This window comes from Podarcis gaigeae (genome assembly GCF_964106915.1).
Source record: "Podarcis gaigeae genome assembly, chromosome: 17".
In the NCBI taxonomy this organism is placed as follows: domain Eukaryota; kingdom Metazoa; phylum Chordata; class Lepidosauria; order Squamata; family Lacertidae; genus Podarcis; species Podarcis gaigeae.
In genome coordinates, this window is record NC_139694.1 from 27666261 (window position 1) to 27684207 (window position 17947).

The 17947-nt window shown below is 43.0% G+C and overlaps 1 protein-coding gene across 10 annotated transcripts in view; it reads right to left on the minus strand.

Annotated features, from left to right (window-relative positions):
• MLLT3 (MLLT3 super elongation complex subunit) overlaps positions 1-17947 on the minus strand; it is a 144410-nt gene that overhangs the window by 18829 nt on the left and 107634 nt on the right. For all 10 annotated transcript variants that reach the window (XM_083719068.1, XM_083719065.1, XM_083719067.1 and 7 more), the window contains 2 exons: positions 5471-5549; positions 694-826 (listed from right to left, as the gene is read on the minus strand). In XM_083719068.1, the coding sequence (XP_083575194.1) occupies positions 694-826; positions 5471-5549 (212 nt within the window). The remainder of the gene's footprint in view (positions 1-693; positions 827-5470; positions 5550-17947) is intronic.

The window sequence follows — 17947 nt, forward strand, 5'->3', positions numbered from 1 at the left end:
TCCTCTCCAAGTAGTGATGTATGGAAGTGAGAGCTGGACCATAAAGAAGTCTGATCGCCGAAGAATTGATGCTTTTGAATTCTGGTGCTGGGGGAGACTCTTGAGAGTCCCATGGACTGCAAGAAGATCAAACCTATCCATTCTGAAGGAAATCAGCCCTGAGTGCTCACTGGAGGGACAGATCGTGAAGCTCCAATACTTTGGCCACCTCATGAGAAGAGAAGACTCCCTGGAAAAGACCCTGATGTTGGGAAAGATGGAGGACACAAGGAGAAGGGGACGACAGAGGACGAGATGATTGGACAGTGTTCTCGAAGCTACCAGCATGAGTTTGCCCAAACTGCGGGAGGCAGTGGAAGACAGGAGTGCCTGGCATGCTCTGGTCCATGGGGTCACGAAGAGTAGGACACGACTAAACAACTAAACAACAACACTCAAAATATAAACACACACCCCATAATTCTTATGTTGTAAAAAAGATGTTCAGCTTCTTTTCCATGGGCAGGTTCTGCCCCCTTCATAACACCCCCAATTTCTTAGATAATTCCTTTGCATTTTGTGTTTCCTTTCCCTGCGTGGACTTTTGTTTCAGCCTATCCTCTCTCTGCATTTAAAAGCAGAGTTCCCTGCCTTTGACACAAGCCTGGTGCATTCAAATAGTCTGGAATGTATTTATTTTATTGCAACCCTCACCTGCGGCCCCTGCTTCCTCCATGAGTATTTACAGGTCTCTCCATCTCAGAGTCATTGTCATTCTCGTCTGCTTCGTCAGATTCATCTTCATTATCATCAGAATGCAGATCTTTCATTATAGACCTCAAAGGACCTGGGGGACAAAAACAAAAGGGAACACAAATCAGCCGCGGGAGTTTGCATTCAACTCTGCCTATTGTTCAGCTTTTCAACAAAACAAGTCCTAACACAGTTTTTAAGACCACGGCAATGAAGACTTGGACATTAAAGGAAAGACATAATGCGCAGGGGGGCTTATGCAGCAAGCGCTTAAACAAAAGCAAATTTATTCAAAGACCAGTTGACTTAAAACAGGATTATTTCTGCCAACAATGAGATTTATGTTTAAGTGTTTGCAGAATTAGTCTTGGAATGTTAAGTAAAGCAAGTTGGCTTTCTGAACAACAGAACAGAGATTAAAAACAAAACAAAACAAAAAACCCAAAAGGTTATTATTTGGGCACCCTATACCTGACAAGATCTAAGAGACACTACTAGTAATAGTACATTTTGTTAGGTTAATCCATGTATTGAAAGTCATAGTCTAATAAATCATTGTGATTGCAACTTGTTCCGGCCAAGACATTCTTTGTCTGCCTGTTTTTGATCTACTTAGATTTAGCTGTCTTCTTTATTCGAAGGTCAATGTCAGGTCAAGCAAGCTCTTTTGCTAGCCTTCATATGTATAAAGTGTGTCTATGCCCCAGAAACAGAGGCCTATCTTTTGCATGGAACTGAACAGAAAGCCTGCTTCATGAGCGAGAAAAGTTTTAGAGCTAGGTTCTCAAAATTTTAAATTTTTATATTATTATTATTATTATGCAAAAGAATATGGACTTTAGCATATCTGAACAACAGTAGCTCTTTTTTTATAATTATTTTTATTAGAATTTTCAATCATACAATTTCCACAAATAAACACCCGCCAATAAAATAATACATCGACTTCCCTTCTTCAAGTTTCCAATTTTTACTGCATCTTCTATTCCAACCAATCAATTTTCCCTCCTTTTCGTATTGCCTCAAACATAATTACAGTTGTACCTTGGAAGTCGAACGGAATCCGTTCCAGAAGTCTGTTTGACTTCCAAAATGTTCAGAAACCAAAGCACGGCTTCTGACTGGCTGCAGGAATCTCCTGCAGCCAATCAGAAGCCACGGAAGCCCCATCGGACGTTCGGGTTCCAAGGAATGTTTGCAAACCGGAACACTCACTTTTGGATTTGGAGTGTTCGGGATCCAAGGTACAACTGTATACTGTTGAATTTATATTAATCCTGTTAGCATTTCCACTTTCTTAGAATTATTTCCCAGCTACTCCACAGAAACTTTCCAGTAGCTCTTTATTTATTAAATTTATATTTCACCCTTCCTCCCAAGGGAGACTAGGCTGGCTGCCAAGAGAGTTCATCTTGGGGGAGGAAAGAGGTGGAGGGAAAGAGTTGAGTTACAATATTTCAGATATAAAATCTGAAAATAAATAGTTCACCCAGCAACTAACATAGCGGTAAAATCCAAGGATCTTATAGCACTTTGAAGACTAACGCATTTCATTATGGCACATAATGGCCGATTTGTTCGGGAGCTGAGGCGTTCAGCTTCCAAGGTACGACTGTATTTTCAACGACTAATATTGAACTTTGAAAACAGAACATTCTGTACTGGCAAGATTCAGTTTCAAAGGTTTCTAACCCAAAAGGATAGTATTTGTTGGGTTCTTTCATTCCTGATGTAAACTAAGCAACACTGGGAATGCTGTTCCCAGCTACAATATTGGTCTAATATTAATACTAAACAAACAGACAAACAAAAACCCAGCCTGTTGTGTCCCCCCCCCAGTTGTCTCAATGGACATCCATCATAGTCATGGTTTTGAAACATGGTTTTTGCTTTTTAAAAATAAACATGATTTTTTAAAAAATAAAAAAATCTGGTTTTTAAAGGTAATTTAATCTAACTAGCACCGGGATTTGAGGCAATCGCTCCACCATATCAGTCTACAAAATATATGGGGGCAATGCTGATGAAATTGTTTGTGACACTGTAATGTATCACTGCACAGATGTACAGATCTTGATATACTCCCTTTTAAACAGGGACCTGCTAGCAAAGGAAGTAGTATGAATCGGCTTCTTACAACCGTTACAAACAAAAATATACATTTGAGGAAACTTACAAATCCACAAAAAATGAGCTAAATGTTTCTTGGAAAGGGATCGGATATCACTTTTAATATTTCCTGCATTTAAAGCAGCTTGTTAATAAAATACACATTGTGCCATTTATAGTAAAAACAGCTCAATGGGAACTCTCTCAGATATTTACATGTACACTGCTTAGGGCAGGGTCTCCTGGCAGATATAAATTCTGACTTTCTTAGAACTGAATAGCGATTAACTCCAAAGCCAAAGTCAATAAAGTCTAAGAAATCTGTTGTAGTCTTTTAAAATTAAATTTTGGTGGCTGAAAGAAGTCTTATTGGTTTATGTTTACTGGTAATCTTAAGGTTGCAAAAGCAAGAGAGCAACAACTCTTTTGGGTGTTGTTAGTAGAAGAGCTTCTGTGTTTCCCAAAGAAAACTATTGGCTGTGTGTAAATGACATGAGAAACCATGGTTTATTATGACCGAATGAGCCTAGGTGACCTTCCCCCTCTCCATGTCCAGTTAGGCAGAAGCTATCATTTCTGTTTTTGATCAAGTGTACCATTCAAAGTTGAAAAACAGCAGTCAATCTGAACCGTTGTTTCATCAAACCATGGTTAACATAGTTAAGATTAACTACGGTTTAGGGTTTGGAAATACTTCTAAACCATGGTTAGTAGGAACCAGAGCTTCTTTTTTTCTTTGGGTGTGCCAGAGGCCAAAAGATAGCCTATATCAGGGGTGGTCAGCCTGGTCCCTACCGCTCACTAGTGGGCATTTTAGGACTCCAGGTGAGCGGTAGGGGGTTCTACGGCACAAGCTGAATTCTCCTTCCATCGAGCACTAGTGGGTGGTAAGGAAATTTTACCATCAAGAAAGATGCATTAGTGGGCGGTAGGCATAAAAAGGTTGACTACCCCTGGCCTAGATCATGGGAAATCAGCTTAGCAAAGCCCCAAGCTCATGCAATAGGGAGACACTTGCAAATGGAGTGCAATATGCAAAAGGCAGCTTAATTCTGATATTTCATTTTAGGATCTCAATAGGCTTCTTGTTTATGTGGTTAAGTATTTTGAATTCATTGTGACAAGCATGCCCATGGAATGAATGAGTTAGACAGCTAACTAAATGAATGTTTAGGAAACTTCCAGAGAAAAGGAGATGGCTGAATGGAACCAAACTCCTTCATAGTTTTTTTAAAAAAGGCAGCTTTTAATCTGAACAATGAAAACAAACAATAAACATGAAGAGAAAAATATTACTGACTTGTGAGTCAGTGTTGTGTAGCGGCTAGCATGTCAGCCAAGCAATGGGGAGGCCAAAATTCAAATTGCTGCTCAGCCATGAAGGACACGGAGTTATCCAGTGTGTATATCTCAGACTAACCTAACCTCTAGGGCTGGGCAATATCTGGTTTTGAACACTGTGATATATCAGCAGCTAAATGCCACAATATGGTGATATATCGCCACGTCTGGAATGTATATGGGCTGCTTCTTCTTCCCCACCTTAAGGGAGGAAGAAGCAGCTGAGATACATTGCCCAGCCCTACTGAGCAAGCCCCCCTACCGCTCCGACTGGGGTGGAGACTTCCTTAAACTGCTTGGCTGGGGGGCAGGAAGCCTCTCGCCCCCCAGCTGAGCAAGCCCTGATACCATTCTGGCTCATGCGAGCCGGAGGGTGGGGGGCTTCTTCAACGGCACAGGCAGACAGTCTGAGAATTTGCTCTTCCGAAACCTTCTCAGGCTCTGCCTGCCTCCGCCTTTGCCATCTGCAGGCTGCTGCAATGCATTGTTCTGCCTGGACACTGAGGTCCAGTGCCGAGGGCCTTCTGGCGGTTCCCTCGCTGCGAGAAGCCAAGTTACAGGGAACCAGGCAGAGGGCCTTCTCGGTAGTGGTGCCCGCCCTGTGGAACGCCCTCCCAGATGTCAAAGAGAAAAACAACTACCAAACTACTAAAGGCAGCCCTGTTTAGGGAAGCTTTTAATGTTTAATAGGTTATTGTATTTTAGTGCTTTGTTGGAAGCCGCCCAGAGTGGCTGGGGGGACCCAGCCAGATGGGTGGGGTATAAATAATAAATTTTTTTATATTATTATTATTATTATTATTATTATTATTATTATTATTATTATTCCAACTCAAATTATCTGAAACCCCTATCACGATCAGAACACCACCCCAGTTTCAGACCATTTATCAATATATCGGCCATCTCTACATACCTCACAGGGTTGCTGCAAGGAAAAAGTAGGGGTGCAGATAGAACAATATACACTGCCCTGAGCTCCCCAGAGGATGAACATATAGGGTGGCACCCAACAAAGGATTTCCGCTTGTGCAATGGACCGGTCCCCTTCCCCTCCTCTTCCTGCGCACCCTCCAATCTGATCCAGATTGGGTGAAGGGAACCCACGGAACAGATTTAGGGGTTGCGTGGGGAGAGGAAGTTCTGCTGTGCAGCGCAAAGTCACTGTGCTAGCCAAAGCGCTCCGCCGGATACCGCTCACAATAAAAGGTAAAGGAATGCAGCCTTGAAATGCCACATGCTCCACTGCCTGGCTTTCATGCTACGGTCAAGTGCGCTCTATCGGTACCTTGTTGTCGACTGTTCTGAGACGGCGTGAAACTGGAGCTGGAGCTGGAGCTGGAACTGGCAGGACTGGGTTGCTCAGACTTCAGGGAAGAATTGCGGGAGGGGAGGAGAAAGCACACAAGCAAAACATGAACACAAAAGATTGGTACATTCGTTTGTGCCACACCTCCCCACCACCAAATCGCTTAAATAATTAACAATTTACTTTGCAGAAAGAGAGTCTCAAATGAGATCTGCAGCCGTGTGGCCTCCCCCGCGGGCAAAGCTTTTCTTCCTATGCCAATGTGTTGAGAAACGCAAAGTGTTAAACGGTTTTGAAAACAATGGGCACACTGTTCTAGATGGAAGACCTATGCGCACAGAGTAAATGGCCACAGAGCTCATAAGAATAAGAAATGCACGTATTTCTCAGGCAGCATGGCGGGCTTCAAAACTGTAGGTGTGTCAAAAGGGAAATGGTAGCAATAGCTAAAACAAGCACAGCACGCATTTTTATGGCAATGTGAATAATAAACACTTAAACACCCCCCCCCCCCAGCTTCCAATCAGGTCTGTAATAAACTTAGATTTATTCCAAACGAAGATGACCTTAACAGTATTAGGAGACTTGTTTAGGCTTCTGCCAGCTGTTCAGGCCCTTTTGGAGGGAGGAGGTGGAGGATGGGAAGAGAAAAAGGAACACCTCTTCTTTACCTTTTAGCACAGCCAGGAAGACCTCAGAGGTCTGGCAAACAACCTCTGCCTGTTACCCTGGACAACTGCTGCCAGGAAGAAGGTGACAGGGACCAGACCAGACCAGACCAGACAAACAGTCTAACCTGTTTAAAGATAGAGCCTCTACCTTATTTCTGGGTGCAAACAATCACAGTTATTTTATATTGTGGGCATATAATGATTCCAAACTACAGTGGTACCTTGGTTCTCGAACTTAATCCGATCCAGGAGTCCGCTCGACTTCCAAAATGTTTGGAAACAGAAGCACGGCTTCCTATTGGCTGCAGGAAGCTGCTGCAGCCAATCAGAAGCTGCAGAAGCCCTGTTGGATGTTCGGCTTCCGAAAAACATTTGCAAACTGGAAGACTTACTTCTGGGTTTGTGGTGCTCGGGAGCCGATTTGTTTGGGAATAATAATAATAATAATAATAATAATAATAATAATAATAATATAATTTATTATTTATACCCCGCCCATCTGGCTGGGCTTCCCCAGCCACTCTGGGCGGCTTCCAAAAATATATATTAAAATACTGTAATACATCAAGCATTAAAAGCTTCCCTAAACATTTGAGTACCAAGGTACCACTGTATTCCATAATCTATTCAGATTCAATATCCTTCAGTTGCCTAAAGACCTGTTTTCAGAGAAACAACATAATTCCACCCCCCCTCACTCTTCAAAGAAGAGGCACCTTGCTTGTTACTGACCCCGGTGAAGTTATTTGGGTGGAGAATATTAAGAGTCCATTCAAGAAAGACGAATCAACAAAGCACATCCACCTCTGCCAGCAAGACAGGCAAAAATGGAGATGATGAGACCCGTGGCTCAATCCCTTTTCTACAACAACATTTCATAGACCAGTAAAGCTGCCTTGTCCTGTTTTCAATGCATCTTCAGCTCTCGAATGACTGAGGAGGAAGGCAGACAAAATACAAACACAGTAGGAATGGGCAATATATCGATCTATCATGCAAAACTGGTCTGAAGTCCATTTCGTAATATCAGTTTGGTAATTTTTGACTTATCGATAGATTGCAAATCATGATGTATGTGTGTGTGGTATGCAAAAATCACAATGTCGGAAAAATCGTGAAGCCAGCCAATGCTTCTATGTAGCTCCATCCTTATTCTAGGCATTGTGATGTATCAGTATATTGCAATGTTTAGCTGGTGATATATCGTGATATCACCCGGCCAGATATCACCCGGCCCTATTGTTCACCTCTACATATCTCCATCCAACATCATGATATAATGGTGTGTCGCAATGTTTAGCTAGGGATATACTGTGATGTTGGAAACCAGATATTGCCCAGCCTAAACACATAGTTCACAATCCTCATCATGGGCTGAGTCCAGATTTGCTATGCAGATGGTAGCTGTGCATGCTGGGGAATTGAGCAATGGCTCATCCAACATCCATATCCCTAAAATTTAGGTAATAATAATAATAATAATAATAGTAATAGTAATAATAATAATAATAATAATAATAATAATAATAATAATAATAATAATTTATTATTTCTACCCTGCCCATTGTTTCCCCAGCCACTCCGGGCGGCTTCCAACAAAAGATTAAAAATATATTAAAACATCAGTCATTAAAAACTTCCCTAAACAGGGCTGCCAGACGTAAAAAAACAGAGTAGAAGCTCTACATGGACAAGTGAATGGATCACAGAATTGAAAGGGTCATCTAGTCCAATCCCCTGCAATGCAGGAATCTTTTGCCCAATGTGGGGCTTGAACCCACGACCCTGAGATTAAGAGTCTCATGCTCTACCAACTGATCCACATTGGCTAAAGAAGTGGACTTTTAAAAAGAAAGCATAAAATTGCTACGCGGTGATTTCTTGGCAACAGTAATAGTGTGCTTATACAAAGCGATCAACCCATTCCCAGACTTCCACCCAACCTTGATGTCAGAGAAGTGACTGGGATCGCCACACAAGATGATCCAGATGATCCCTGATCTCCGATGCAGCTCCAAGGTTGGGGGAGACTGCTCACCAGAGGCCAGGGGTCCATTTGCTCGCTACACAGTGAGCATAGCAAGCAAAATTGTGTTTTTGCATGGGAATATTAAATGCAATAAGGGACGCGGGTGGCGCTGTGGGTTAAACCACAGAGCCTAGGACTTGCCAATCAGAAGGTCGGCGGTTCAAATCCTCGCGACGGGGTGAGCTCCCGTTGCTCGGTCCCTGCTCCTGCCAACCTAGCAGTTCAAAAGCACGTCAAAGTGCAAGTAGATAAATAGGTACCGCTCCAGCGGAAAGGTAAACAGCAGTTCCGTGTGCTGCTCTCGTTCACCAGAAGCAGCTTAGTCATGCTGGCCACATGATCCGGAAGGTGTACGCCGGCTCCCTCGGCCCCAGAGTTGGTCACGACTGGACCTAATGGTCAGGGGTCCCTTTACCTTTAACTTTATTAAATGCAACGAAGATACTTTCAAAGGAGTCTCATATATCTAAAACATGCTGAGAACATAAGAATGTTAAGAGCCTTCTGGATCAGGCCAGTGGGTCAACTGGTCCAGAATCTCGTTCTCACAGTGGCCAACCAGGTACTGGTGGAAAACCTGCAAGCAGGACGCTGAGCACAAAAGCCCTCTCCCCAACTGGTTTCAGCAGCATACGGCCTCCAGCTGCGAAGGCAGAGAGCACAGCCTCTGTCACTCACGCCCAGCAGCTACTGAAAGTCTTATCCACTGATAGCAATGTTATCTCTGGCTCTATTCTAAGGCTTCAATTTTGAACACAGTGAAAGCTAGAAAGGACCCCAGCAATGTGTTTGGGGGATATCTTTGTCGCCAGATAGCGGTATAGCAAGTTCTGGTCATTTCTGGCCTGCTAAGAACTGCCCTAAGATCAAACCTATCCATTCTGAAGGAAATCAGCCCTGAGTGCTCACTAGAAGGACAGGTCCTGAAGCTGAGGCTCCAATACTTCGGCCACCTCATGAGAAGAAAAGACTCCCTGGAAAAGACCCTGATGCTGGGAAAGATGGAGGGCACAAGGAGAAGGGGACGACAGAGGATGAGATGGTTGGACAGTGTTCTCAAAGCTACTAACAGGAGTTTGACCAAACTGCGGGAGGCAGTGGAAGACAGGAGTGCCTGGCGTGCTCTGGTCCAGGGGGTCATGAAGAGTCGGACACGACTAAATGACTAAACAACAACAACAACAAGAACTGCCCTGCAATGACCACGTTGCTCTCCGCTGGAACGAAAGCTTGCCCCAGTGCTGCACCAGCAGTAAGCTATGCAGAACGGTTCAGCTTTTGTCCTGGCTCGCAAAGACAGGTTCGGGATATCCATAGGTAAAACCCCCCTGCCCAATTAATAAGATACTAAAATCCTTGACAAAACACAGCACCAATAATATCTGGCCTCTGTAAAATCCGGCGCTAACTTGCACATTCATGCATTCAGCTTGCATAAGCCCAACAGTTGCTCTTCTGCCGTAAATCAATCTATTGTTGCCGTCCGTAACAAGGAGGCAGATTTACAGCCTTTTAAAGCCTTGCCTCACAATCAAAAAGATTGTGAGTAAGTTAATGGAACATCTCTCTTTTTCTGAGGGTGCTGGGGGGTGGGGCGGGAGTTAACATCTGTTCCTCTCAGATGAATGACATCTGTAGTTCTCACAGCTGGGAATCAGAGGAGCACAAAAATTATACACTCTGCACACTGTGGGATTTGTGCCCTTTTCGGTCGGGGTGTAGCTCTTCCCAGAGTACTCCTTGCACCAATGTATAGGAATAGGGTCTACTCTCCAGCCTTCTCCAACCTAGAGCCCTCCAGATGTTTTGGAGCAATCAGCTGGCTGGCGCAAGTTGTAATCCAAAACATCTGGAAAAACCCCGGGTTGAGGAAAGCTGGCCGACACACAGAGACTCCTACGTATGTAAGCCCAGTCTGACTCCACAAACACTGGGAAAAGATTGCATGGGCTATTTCCATTCAGACTGGATTCACTCTGCATTGGACTGAGCCAACATTTTAGGGAGGGGGGGTGATATTCTCCTTCCCTCCCTCTCTGTGGCCAAACTCTGCTTGAAGGCTTTGGTGAATAGAGCGCAAGCATTTCAAAACGAAGAACTAAATGGGACTGGCTGCGCTTGCTGTAGCCTATTATTGATCCATTGTCTCCTCTCTTGTGTTTTGCAACGATCCCCCACCGGGAAGGAAGGGAAGGAGGAGAGTTCAGAGGAGCTGGTGGGCAGGCACTTGCAGGCGGACGGAAAAACATGAAATAAAAGAAAATGTCCAGCAAGATGTACAACATGTGGTGGATATGTGTACAGAAACATAGCCAACAAATAGGGACTGTATCAATGTGGTGGTCAATAGTGGAGCAGTCAACAGTCCAGACCCTCCCCTGCCCTTAACAAGATTTTCCCCATTAAAGGTAGGTAGCCGTGTTGGTCTGCTGTAGTTGAAACAAAATAAATAAAATTCCTTCTAGTAGCACCTTAGAGACCAACTAAGTTTGTTATTGGTATGAGCTTTCGTGTGCATGCATAATTCTTCAGATACACAGTGTGCATGCACACAAAAGCTCATACCAATAACAAACTTAGTTGGTCTCTAAGGTGCTACTGGAATGATTTATTTATTTTTAGATTTTCCTCCTCTTCCTTTCTCTCTCTGATTTTCTCCACTTCTCTCTTAAGCTTCCTGCTTTAAGTTTCTTGTTTTCCTTGGCTTCATGCCCTCCTTTTTCTTCAGTCTTACCCAGTTGATTCGGAAATGGTGAACAATGCAGAAATAAAACATTGGCTCTAAACGGATGTTTCTAGCACCAGTTATTACCAATAGGTAGCGTGAACCAGAGGCAGAAAACTTAAACGATGAGGACAGGATATGCAAGGCCCTTTAGCGTGAATAATTCCACTAAATCACAGCCTAGGACCATCGTACCTATGGGACCACCTTTCCCGGTATGCCCCACGGAGGACCTTAAGGGCCATAAATAGCAACACCCTAGTGGTCCCAGGCCCTAAGGAAGTTAAGATTAGCTTCAACCAGAGCCAGGGCCTTTTCAACACTGGCTCCGGCCTGGTGGAACGCTCTGCCTCATGAGACCAGGGCCCTGCAGGATCTGATTTCTTTCCGCAGGGCCTGTAAGACAGAGTTGTTCCGCCTGGCCTTTGGTTTGATTTGATTTGATTCCCCCCCCCCCCTTTCTTTTTCCCTTTCTCCTCCTGTGATGAGGCTGCATTTTAATGTTTCAATGTTGCATTTTAATCTTGTTTTTAAATTGTATTCATTCAACTTGTGTTATTATTGCTTGTTAGCTGCCCTGAGCCCGGCCTTGGCTGGGGAGAGCGGGGTATAAATAAAAATTATTATTATTATTATTATTATTATTATTAAATAACTACTCTACCTTGCAACCCTTTTCATAGGCAGGTCTTCCCATTTTTAACTGTTACATGTCAGGCAGGATTTAATGAGTGCATCTTGCCCTGGAATGGAAACAAAGCAAACTACTGTCCCTCCTCTCTTATGCATGGAGTTACCCAACACTTATGCAACTTTGAAATGGTTAAATGAATGACAGCCAGCTTCACCGGACATCTGGGGCGCTTGGTGGTAATGCAGCCTAGTACTTAATGAATCAGTGGCCATCATTGGTTTTGAATTCAAAGGTCCTTGAACCGTGTTTCTCAAATTAAACCATCTGATGTATGGGAATGTGGCATGGACTTTCAAATGATACACTGTAGGACTCTTTAAATGGAACAAGACAAACACTAGCTGCTTATGCATGCAATCCCTAATGAATATTTGTCTTTCAAAATCCAAGCAGATCAAAAAGGTATTAATAAATCAGGCAAGGCTACCAAGTGCAGAAAATGTTTTCTTTGGCTGAAATTCTGGTGTGTTTCTTGCAGCAGTTTTCTGCCGCTGAGGTTCACTGCCAAAGCAAACTTTGCAAAGGAAGTTGTCTAAAATACATTTTTACACACACACACATACACAAACCACGTGCTTGCATATCTACTCTAGTAGGCTTCTTACACTAACGTATCATCTACCCTTTCACATGGTGATTAAATATGATTTCGATATCCCAATGTTTGTCAGGGGACACACCAATACAACGAGTGGTCTCTTAGGAAAAATCAGGAAATAAAGTTCGGCTAAGATAATTAACACAAGTGCACCGCCAACCATTCAAAGAAACTTTATACAATGTAAAAAGCTGCAAACTAAAATACACACAAACAATGCTCCACTTTTTGATTATGTTGTTAAAGGACAATTGGGGTTTTGCGGTAGATAAGTTAATAATGTGTGAGTGCCCTATTGCTAGCCCATTATTGCAAGTACTTACTAAAATTAGGTGACAAAAAAACCAATAGTTTTTACTATTTTGTTTTTTCTAAATGCCACTTCATGCCATTAAAATAATTTCATTCCAAAACTGTATTCAAAATCCCAGCTATTCTAGTAGCTATCCATTATCCTCAGCTATGTGAAGAATTTTCTTCTACAGCATTAGGGTATCAGTTGTCAACACTTCAGCTAAAACGTTTGCACCCATATAATGGAGTGTGTTATCATCTTGTTAAAACTTCCTCTCCAGATTTATATATATATATTTAATGGTATTTTAAAGCAGTCTCTGATCAGAAATATTTATTTCGTATACCAGCCTTCTCCCATGCTCTAGAAGACCGACACAAGTTTATCTTTCAAAAGGACACTTACCACTTCCTCCCAACTGAAGTGTGTTAGAAGCTCAGATATATAAGTTAGGCACCAAATGGCTCATTAAACTGGGATTACAGTTACCAAAACAAAATGCCTAGTTGCCGTTTTGGGGCCAGGCGGCTCGAAAATTGTATTTTTCAATACGAATTTTTGGTTCCTGAAATTTATTCTGATTGTGCAGAAATCACAGATAGAACTCTACAGGATGTGTTGCTGGTGTGTGAAAACAGTCTGGATCCAAGGATCACCAGGCAGGCACCTCCAGATGGGAGAGACGTCAGGTCCCATCCTGGTACCTGGGCATCTTCACTTGGTTGCAAGTGGCTGGTAAGTAAAGGTAAAGGTACCCCTGCCCGTACGGGCCAGTCTTGACAGACTCTGGGGTTGTGCGCCCATCTCACTTAAGAGGCCAGGGGCCAGCGCTGTCTGGAGACACTTCCGGGTCACGTGGCCAGCGTGACATCGCTGCTCTGGCGAGCCAGAGCCGCACACGGAAACGCCGTTTACCTTCCCGCTGGTAAGCGGTCCCTATTTATCTACTTGCACCCGGAGGTGCTTTCGAACTGCTAGGTTGGCAGGCGCTGGGACCGAGCAGCGGGAGCGCACGCCGCCGCAGGGATTCGAACCGCCGACCTTTCGATCGGCAAGTCCTAGGCGCTGAGGCTTTAACCCACAGCGCCACCTGCGTCCCAAGTGGCTGGTAGCCTGGTGCAAAATGCACTTGGCAAATTTTGAACGCTGAAACTGAGTCTACTTGCCTACTAAGGTCTAGTAGCTGGCTAGTAGAAGCAGTCCTCACAAAAGCCTCTTTCTAAGGCAGAGAAATAAATTGCAAAGTCTTCTGTGGCAACATGTTATTTGGCTAAATCCTTCTCGTATCTCTATCCTATTCACTTCTCCTCGCTCAACAGACTTGGAAAACTACTTTCCCTATTTGGCGACAGGTTGAAGAGTTATCCAATTCCCTGCCAGATCACATGCCCACAGGTTTCATGGCAAGGTGAAAACCTCCAAACCTGACCCAGTGCTAATTGTGGCCTTTCCTAGTGACACATCCCAGTACGGTCAAACCTTGGTTCCCGAATGGCTCAGTTTTCGAATGTTTCAGTTCCTGAACACCAAAAACCCGGAAGTAAATGCTCCAGTTTTCAAAAGCTTTTCAGAACCCGAACATCTGACATGGCTTCCGCTTGAGTGCAAGAAGTTCTGGCAACCAATCGGAATCCGTGCCTCAGTTGTCAAATGTTTTGGAAGTCGAACGGTCTTCCGGAATGCATGACGTTTGACAACCGAGGTTCGATTGTAATGCCGTCTTTTTATTACACCGCATTTTGTTCCCATTTTCACGAAGCCTACCTGCAGAATGCGACGCGGGTGGTGCTGTGGGTTAAACCACAGAGCCTAGCACTTGCCGATCAGAAGGTCGGCGGTTCAAATCCCCACGACAGGGTGAGCTCCCGTTGCTTGGTCCCTGCTCCTGCCAACCTAGCAGTTCGAAAGCACGTCAAAGTGCAGGTAGATCAATAGGTACCACTCCGGTGGGAAGGTAAACGGCGTTTCCATGCGCCACTCTGGTTCACCAGAAGTGGCTTAGTCATGCTGGCCACATAACCCATAGAAACACCGTTTACCTTCCCGCCGGAGGAGTACCTATTTATCTACTTACACTTCATGCTTTCAAACTGCTAGGTTGGCAGGATCAGGGACTGAGCAACGGGAGCTCAGCCCATAACAGGGATTCGACCTTCTGATCGGCAAGTCCTAGGCTCTGTGGTTTAACCGACAGCGCCACCCGTGTCCAAACCTACTCGGAGTTAAATACCATCTATGAATCATTTTCAAATAATTCACTTTCAGTGAATAGCATGCTGTAAACTTCAGATCACTTTTTCTGGTACAGCTCTTTCCACGTGATTTTATATGCACCTTTCCAACTCACAATCAAGCAACCATGTTCACTGTTCTGAAAGATTCAGGTTTGTTTTCACCAGGATGAGAACATCTCTGACCAAGGGAACCAAGTTCCCTAAGATTCCAGGATTCAGCATAACGTTTTATCAGCTCTGTCCATTGTCTACCCTGCTAGTACAATGCAGGCTTTTCATAATTCAGGTGGAGAGGGAAAGGAGGGGGGCAAATGAGCTTTAATTGCTGGTAGCCGATTAGGAGGAATTTTTCATAACCAAGTTTCAACATATATGCCCTATTTACTCAGAATGCATGCTGAGCTCAGGTCCTTTGTATTCTGCTTTAAAATAATAATAATCTGAAGCAATAGCTCATTTTAACCATACAGTTATATATGTGCTACATATGAACATAAACTCCTTTTAGGCATTGCTGTATAAGCTTCTGAACAGGAAGTGTTAGGAAAATTAATCTAATCAATTTCATGGGGAGCTTAGCCGCAATCCTTTGAAGCAAAAGGCACATATTTTAAAATGAAAGAAAAACAGCATACTCGATGGCTCTACATAAAGAATTAAAAAGTCATAAAAACCTGGACTGTTATCAATCTATTGCATACATTGTAACTGGAGCTGAAATTGCTCACTAAGGAATTTCAGATTTTCACTTGAAGCAAAGACAACGCAAATGGCATTGTGTGGCTCCCTCAGAGCCTAGAATAACTTTCATTTGGGTATGCATATAATAGAATATCCTATTGTTACCAGTATGTTGGATAGTGAATTTGCAACAAACTAGTAGCCTTAAAGCCAGTCTCTATGCAAAACATCAAAAGGATGGTTCTATCTTGACAAACTTCTTCATAAAACAAATCACTGCAATAGGAGCACAGATTATTCTATCCATATTGTTTTATTCCCGGGTATTGATATAATAGACACTAAAAGCAAGATATCAAAGCTTTTAAGCTCCTGATAAGTGACTTCTTTCAAATGGAATCTCCAAGTCTCTTTTCTAGCAAAGGACGCGAGATTGAATGCTGGATAGTTGAGCTAAAGTGCAGAAAAGCTATTATCACAAAGACTTTTTGTGCTGACATAGGCAAGACAGTTTTGCAGTTTAGCAATGCATACTTTATCTCCTCAGTTTCAAATCTAGTGCTTTCTTTCTAGTTAAAATGCATTTTTAAAATGAATAATGTTTTTAATTCTATTTTGAACAAAACAGGATTTTATCTTACTAAGAAATTAGCACAACAGTCCTTCCCTAGGAGTTAAGGCTTACTGAAAACAATGAGGCTTATGAGTTGACTGTACAGAATTGCACTGAACAAGAGACCACCCCTGCCCCATGAATGTTTTCATCTATAACCCCTCTTAATTGAATTCTTAAGTTTCAATGCCCAATAAAAGAGACTGATGTTTGGGAAAATATATTAATTGTAAATACTTCTACATTAGGACTACAAACTGGAACAAATGAAAGACTGTAGGATCAAATAGGACTCAGACAAAGGAAACATCATATCTATGTTAATACAAGAAAACTGATGGGAGAAAGTACATAAATTCCGTCTGAAAAAGACAAGAAGAAATAATTACCATAAAGCAGATGGTACATGATAACAGTATTGCAAAATAAGAATTATCCTGCAGGGGCTCAGGTGTATTGGCTATTAGAATTTTTCTTGGTGGGGCTATTTTAATTTAAAAGGTAAAGGGACCCCTGACCATTAGGTCCAGTTGCAAACAACTCCGGGGTTGTGGAACTCATCTCACTTTACTGGCCCAGGGAGCCAGCGTACAGCTTTGGGGTCATGTGGCCAGCATGACTAAGCTGCTTCTGGTGAAACCAGAGCAGTGCACGGAAACACTGTTTACCTTCCCGCCGGTGAGGTACCTATTTATCTACTTGCACTTTAACATGCTTTCGAACTGCTAGGTTGGCAGGAGCAGGGACCGAGCAACGGGAGCTCACCCTGTTGTGGGGATTCGAACCGCCAACCTTCTGATCGGCAAGCCCTAGGCTCTGTGGATTAGACCACAGCGCCACCCGCGTCCCAAATAAGGAAGGATCGTTGCAGGTTATTAGCAATTGGTTTATGTGTTTTATTTTAATTGTATAACTTTTTGATTTTGCATGTATGTAATTCTGTCCTGGGACTTTAAGAATGACTGATTATAAATATGGTGAGATGGCTATTGTGAAGATTGCATGGGAAGGAGAGAACTATGTGTGCCATATTTTAAAAATGTGTCAGTGTGCTCTAGCAAAAAAATTGGGGTTGTTTTGGAAAAGCTCATATACTGCTCTTCCTTTTCACTTATACTGATGATTTAATCCAGCAAAAATAGCAGTGAAGTTCAACTGCCTGTGTGATGACTACAGCTAGCATGATAACAAGCAAAGCATTGTTGATGGGCAGCTACTCATACGGTAAAAAATGGAAAGATAAAATGTGGGTACCTGGACTAATGGGTAAAGGAAAATATACTTATTACTCAAGGGAAATGTTTCATTGGCAAAAGAGAATGTAAGGATGTTTGTGGCTATGGCTTACATTAGCGGGAAAATAAGAAGATTTCTCCACTGTATAGCATGACTTCCTAACCTACAAAAACGAAAAGGTCTTTCAATACCTTTGTAAACCATGAAAGGTATGAATAGTCTTGGTTATGAGTCCTGAAGAGTAACTGCCTATCGGCACACTGCAGAAATGAACTGTGCAGAAGCGATATGGGGCAATCTCAGGATGGAGAAGAAAAACCTATTCAAGAATCCAATTTTCGATTTAAAGAATACGTCGTTTCACACTGAATACAAAAGTGCAACCACTACCTAAGCCTGCAGACCATAGAAGGGGCCCAATCCACGGCCAATTTAAGTACAGTGGTACCTCGGGTTACAGACGCTTCAGGTTACAGACTCCGCTAACCCAGAAATAGTACCTGGGTTAAGAACTTTGCTTCAGGATGAAAACAGAAATTGTGCAGCGGCAGCGCAGTGGCAGCGGGGGGCCCCATTAGCTAATAATAATAGTAATAATAATAGTAATAATAATAAAGCTAAAGTGGTGCTTCAGGTTAAGAACAGTTTCAGGTTAAGAACAGACCTCCAGAACGAATTAA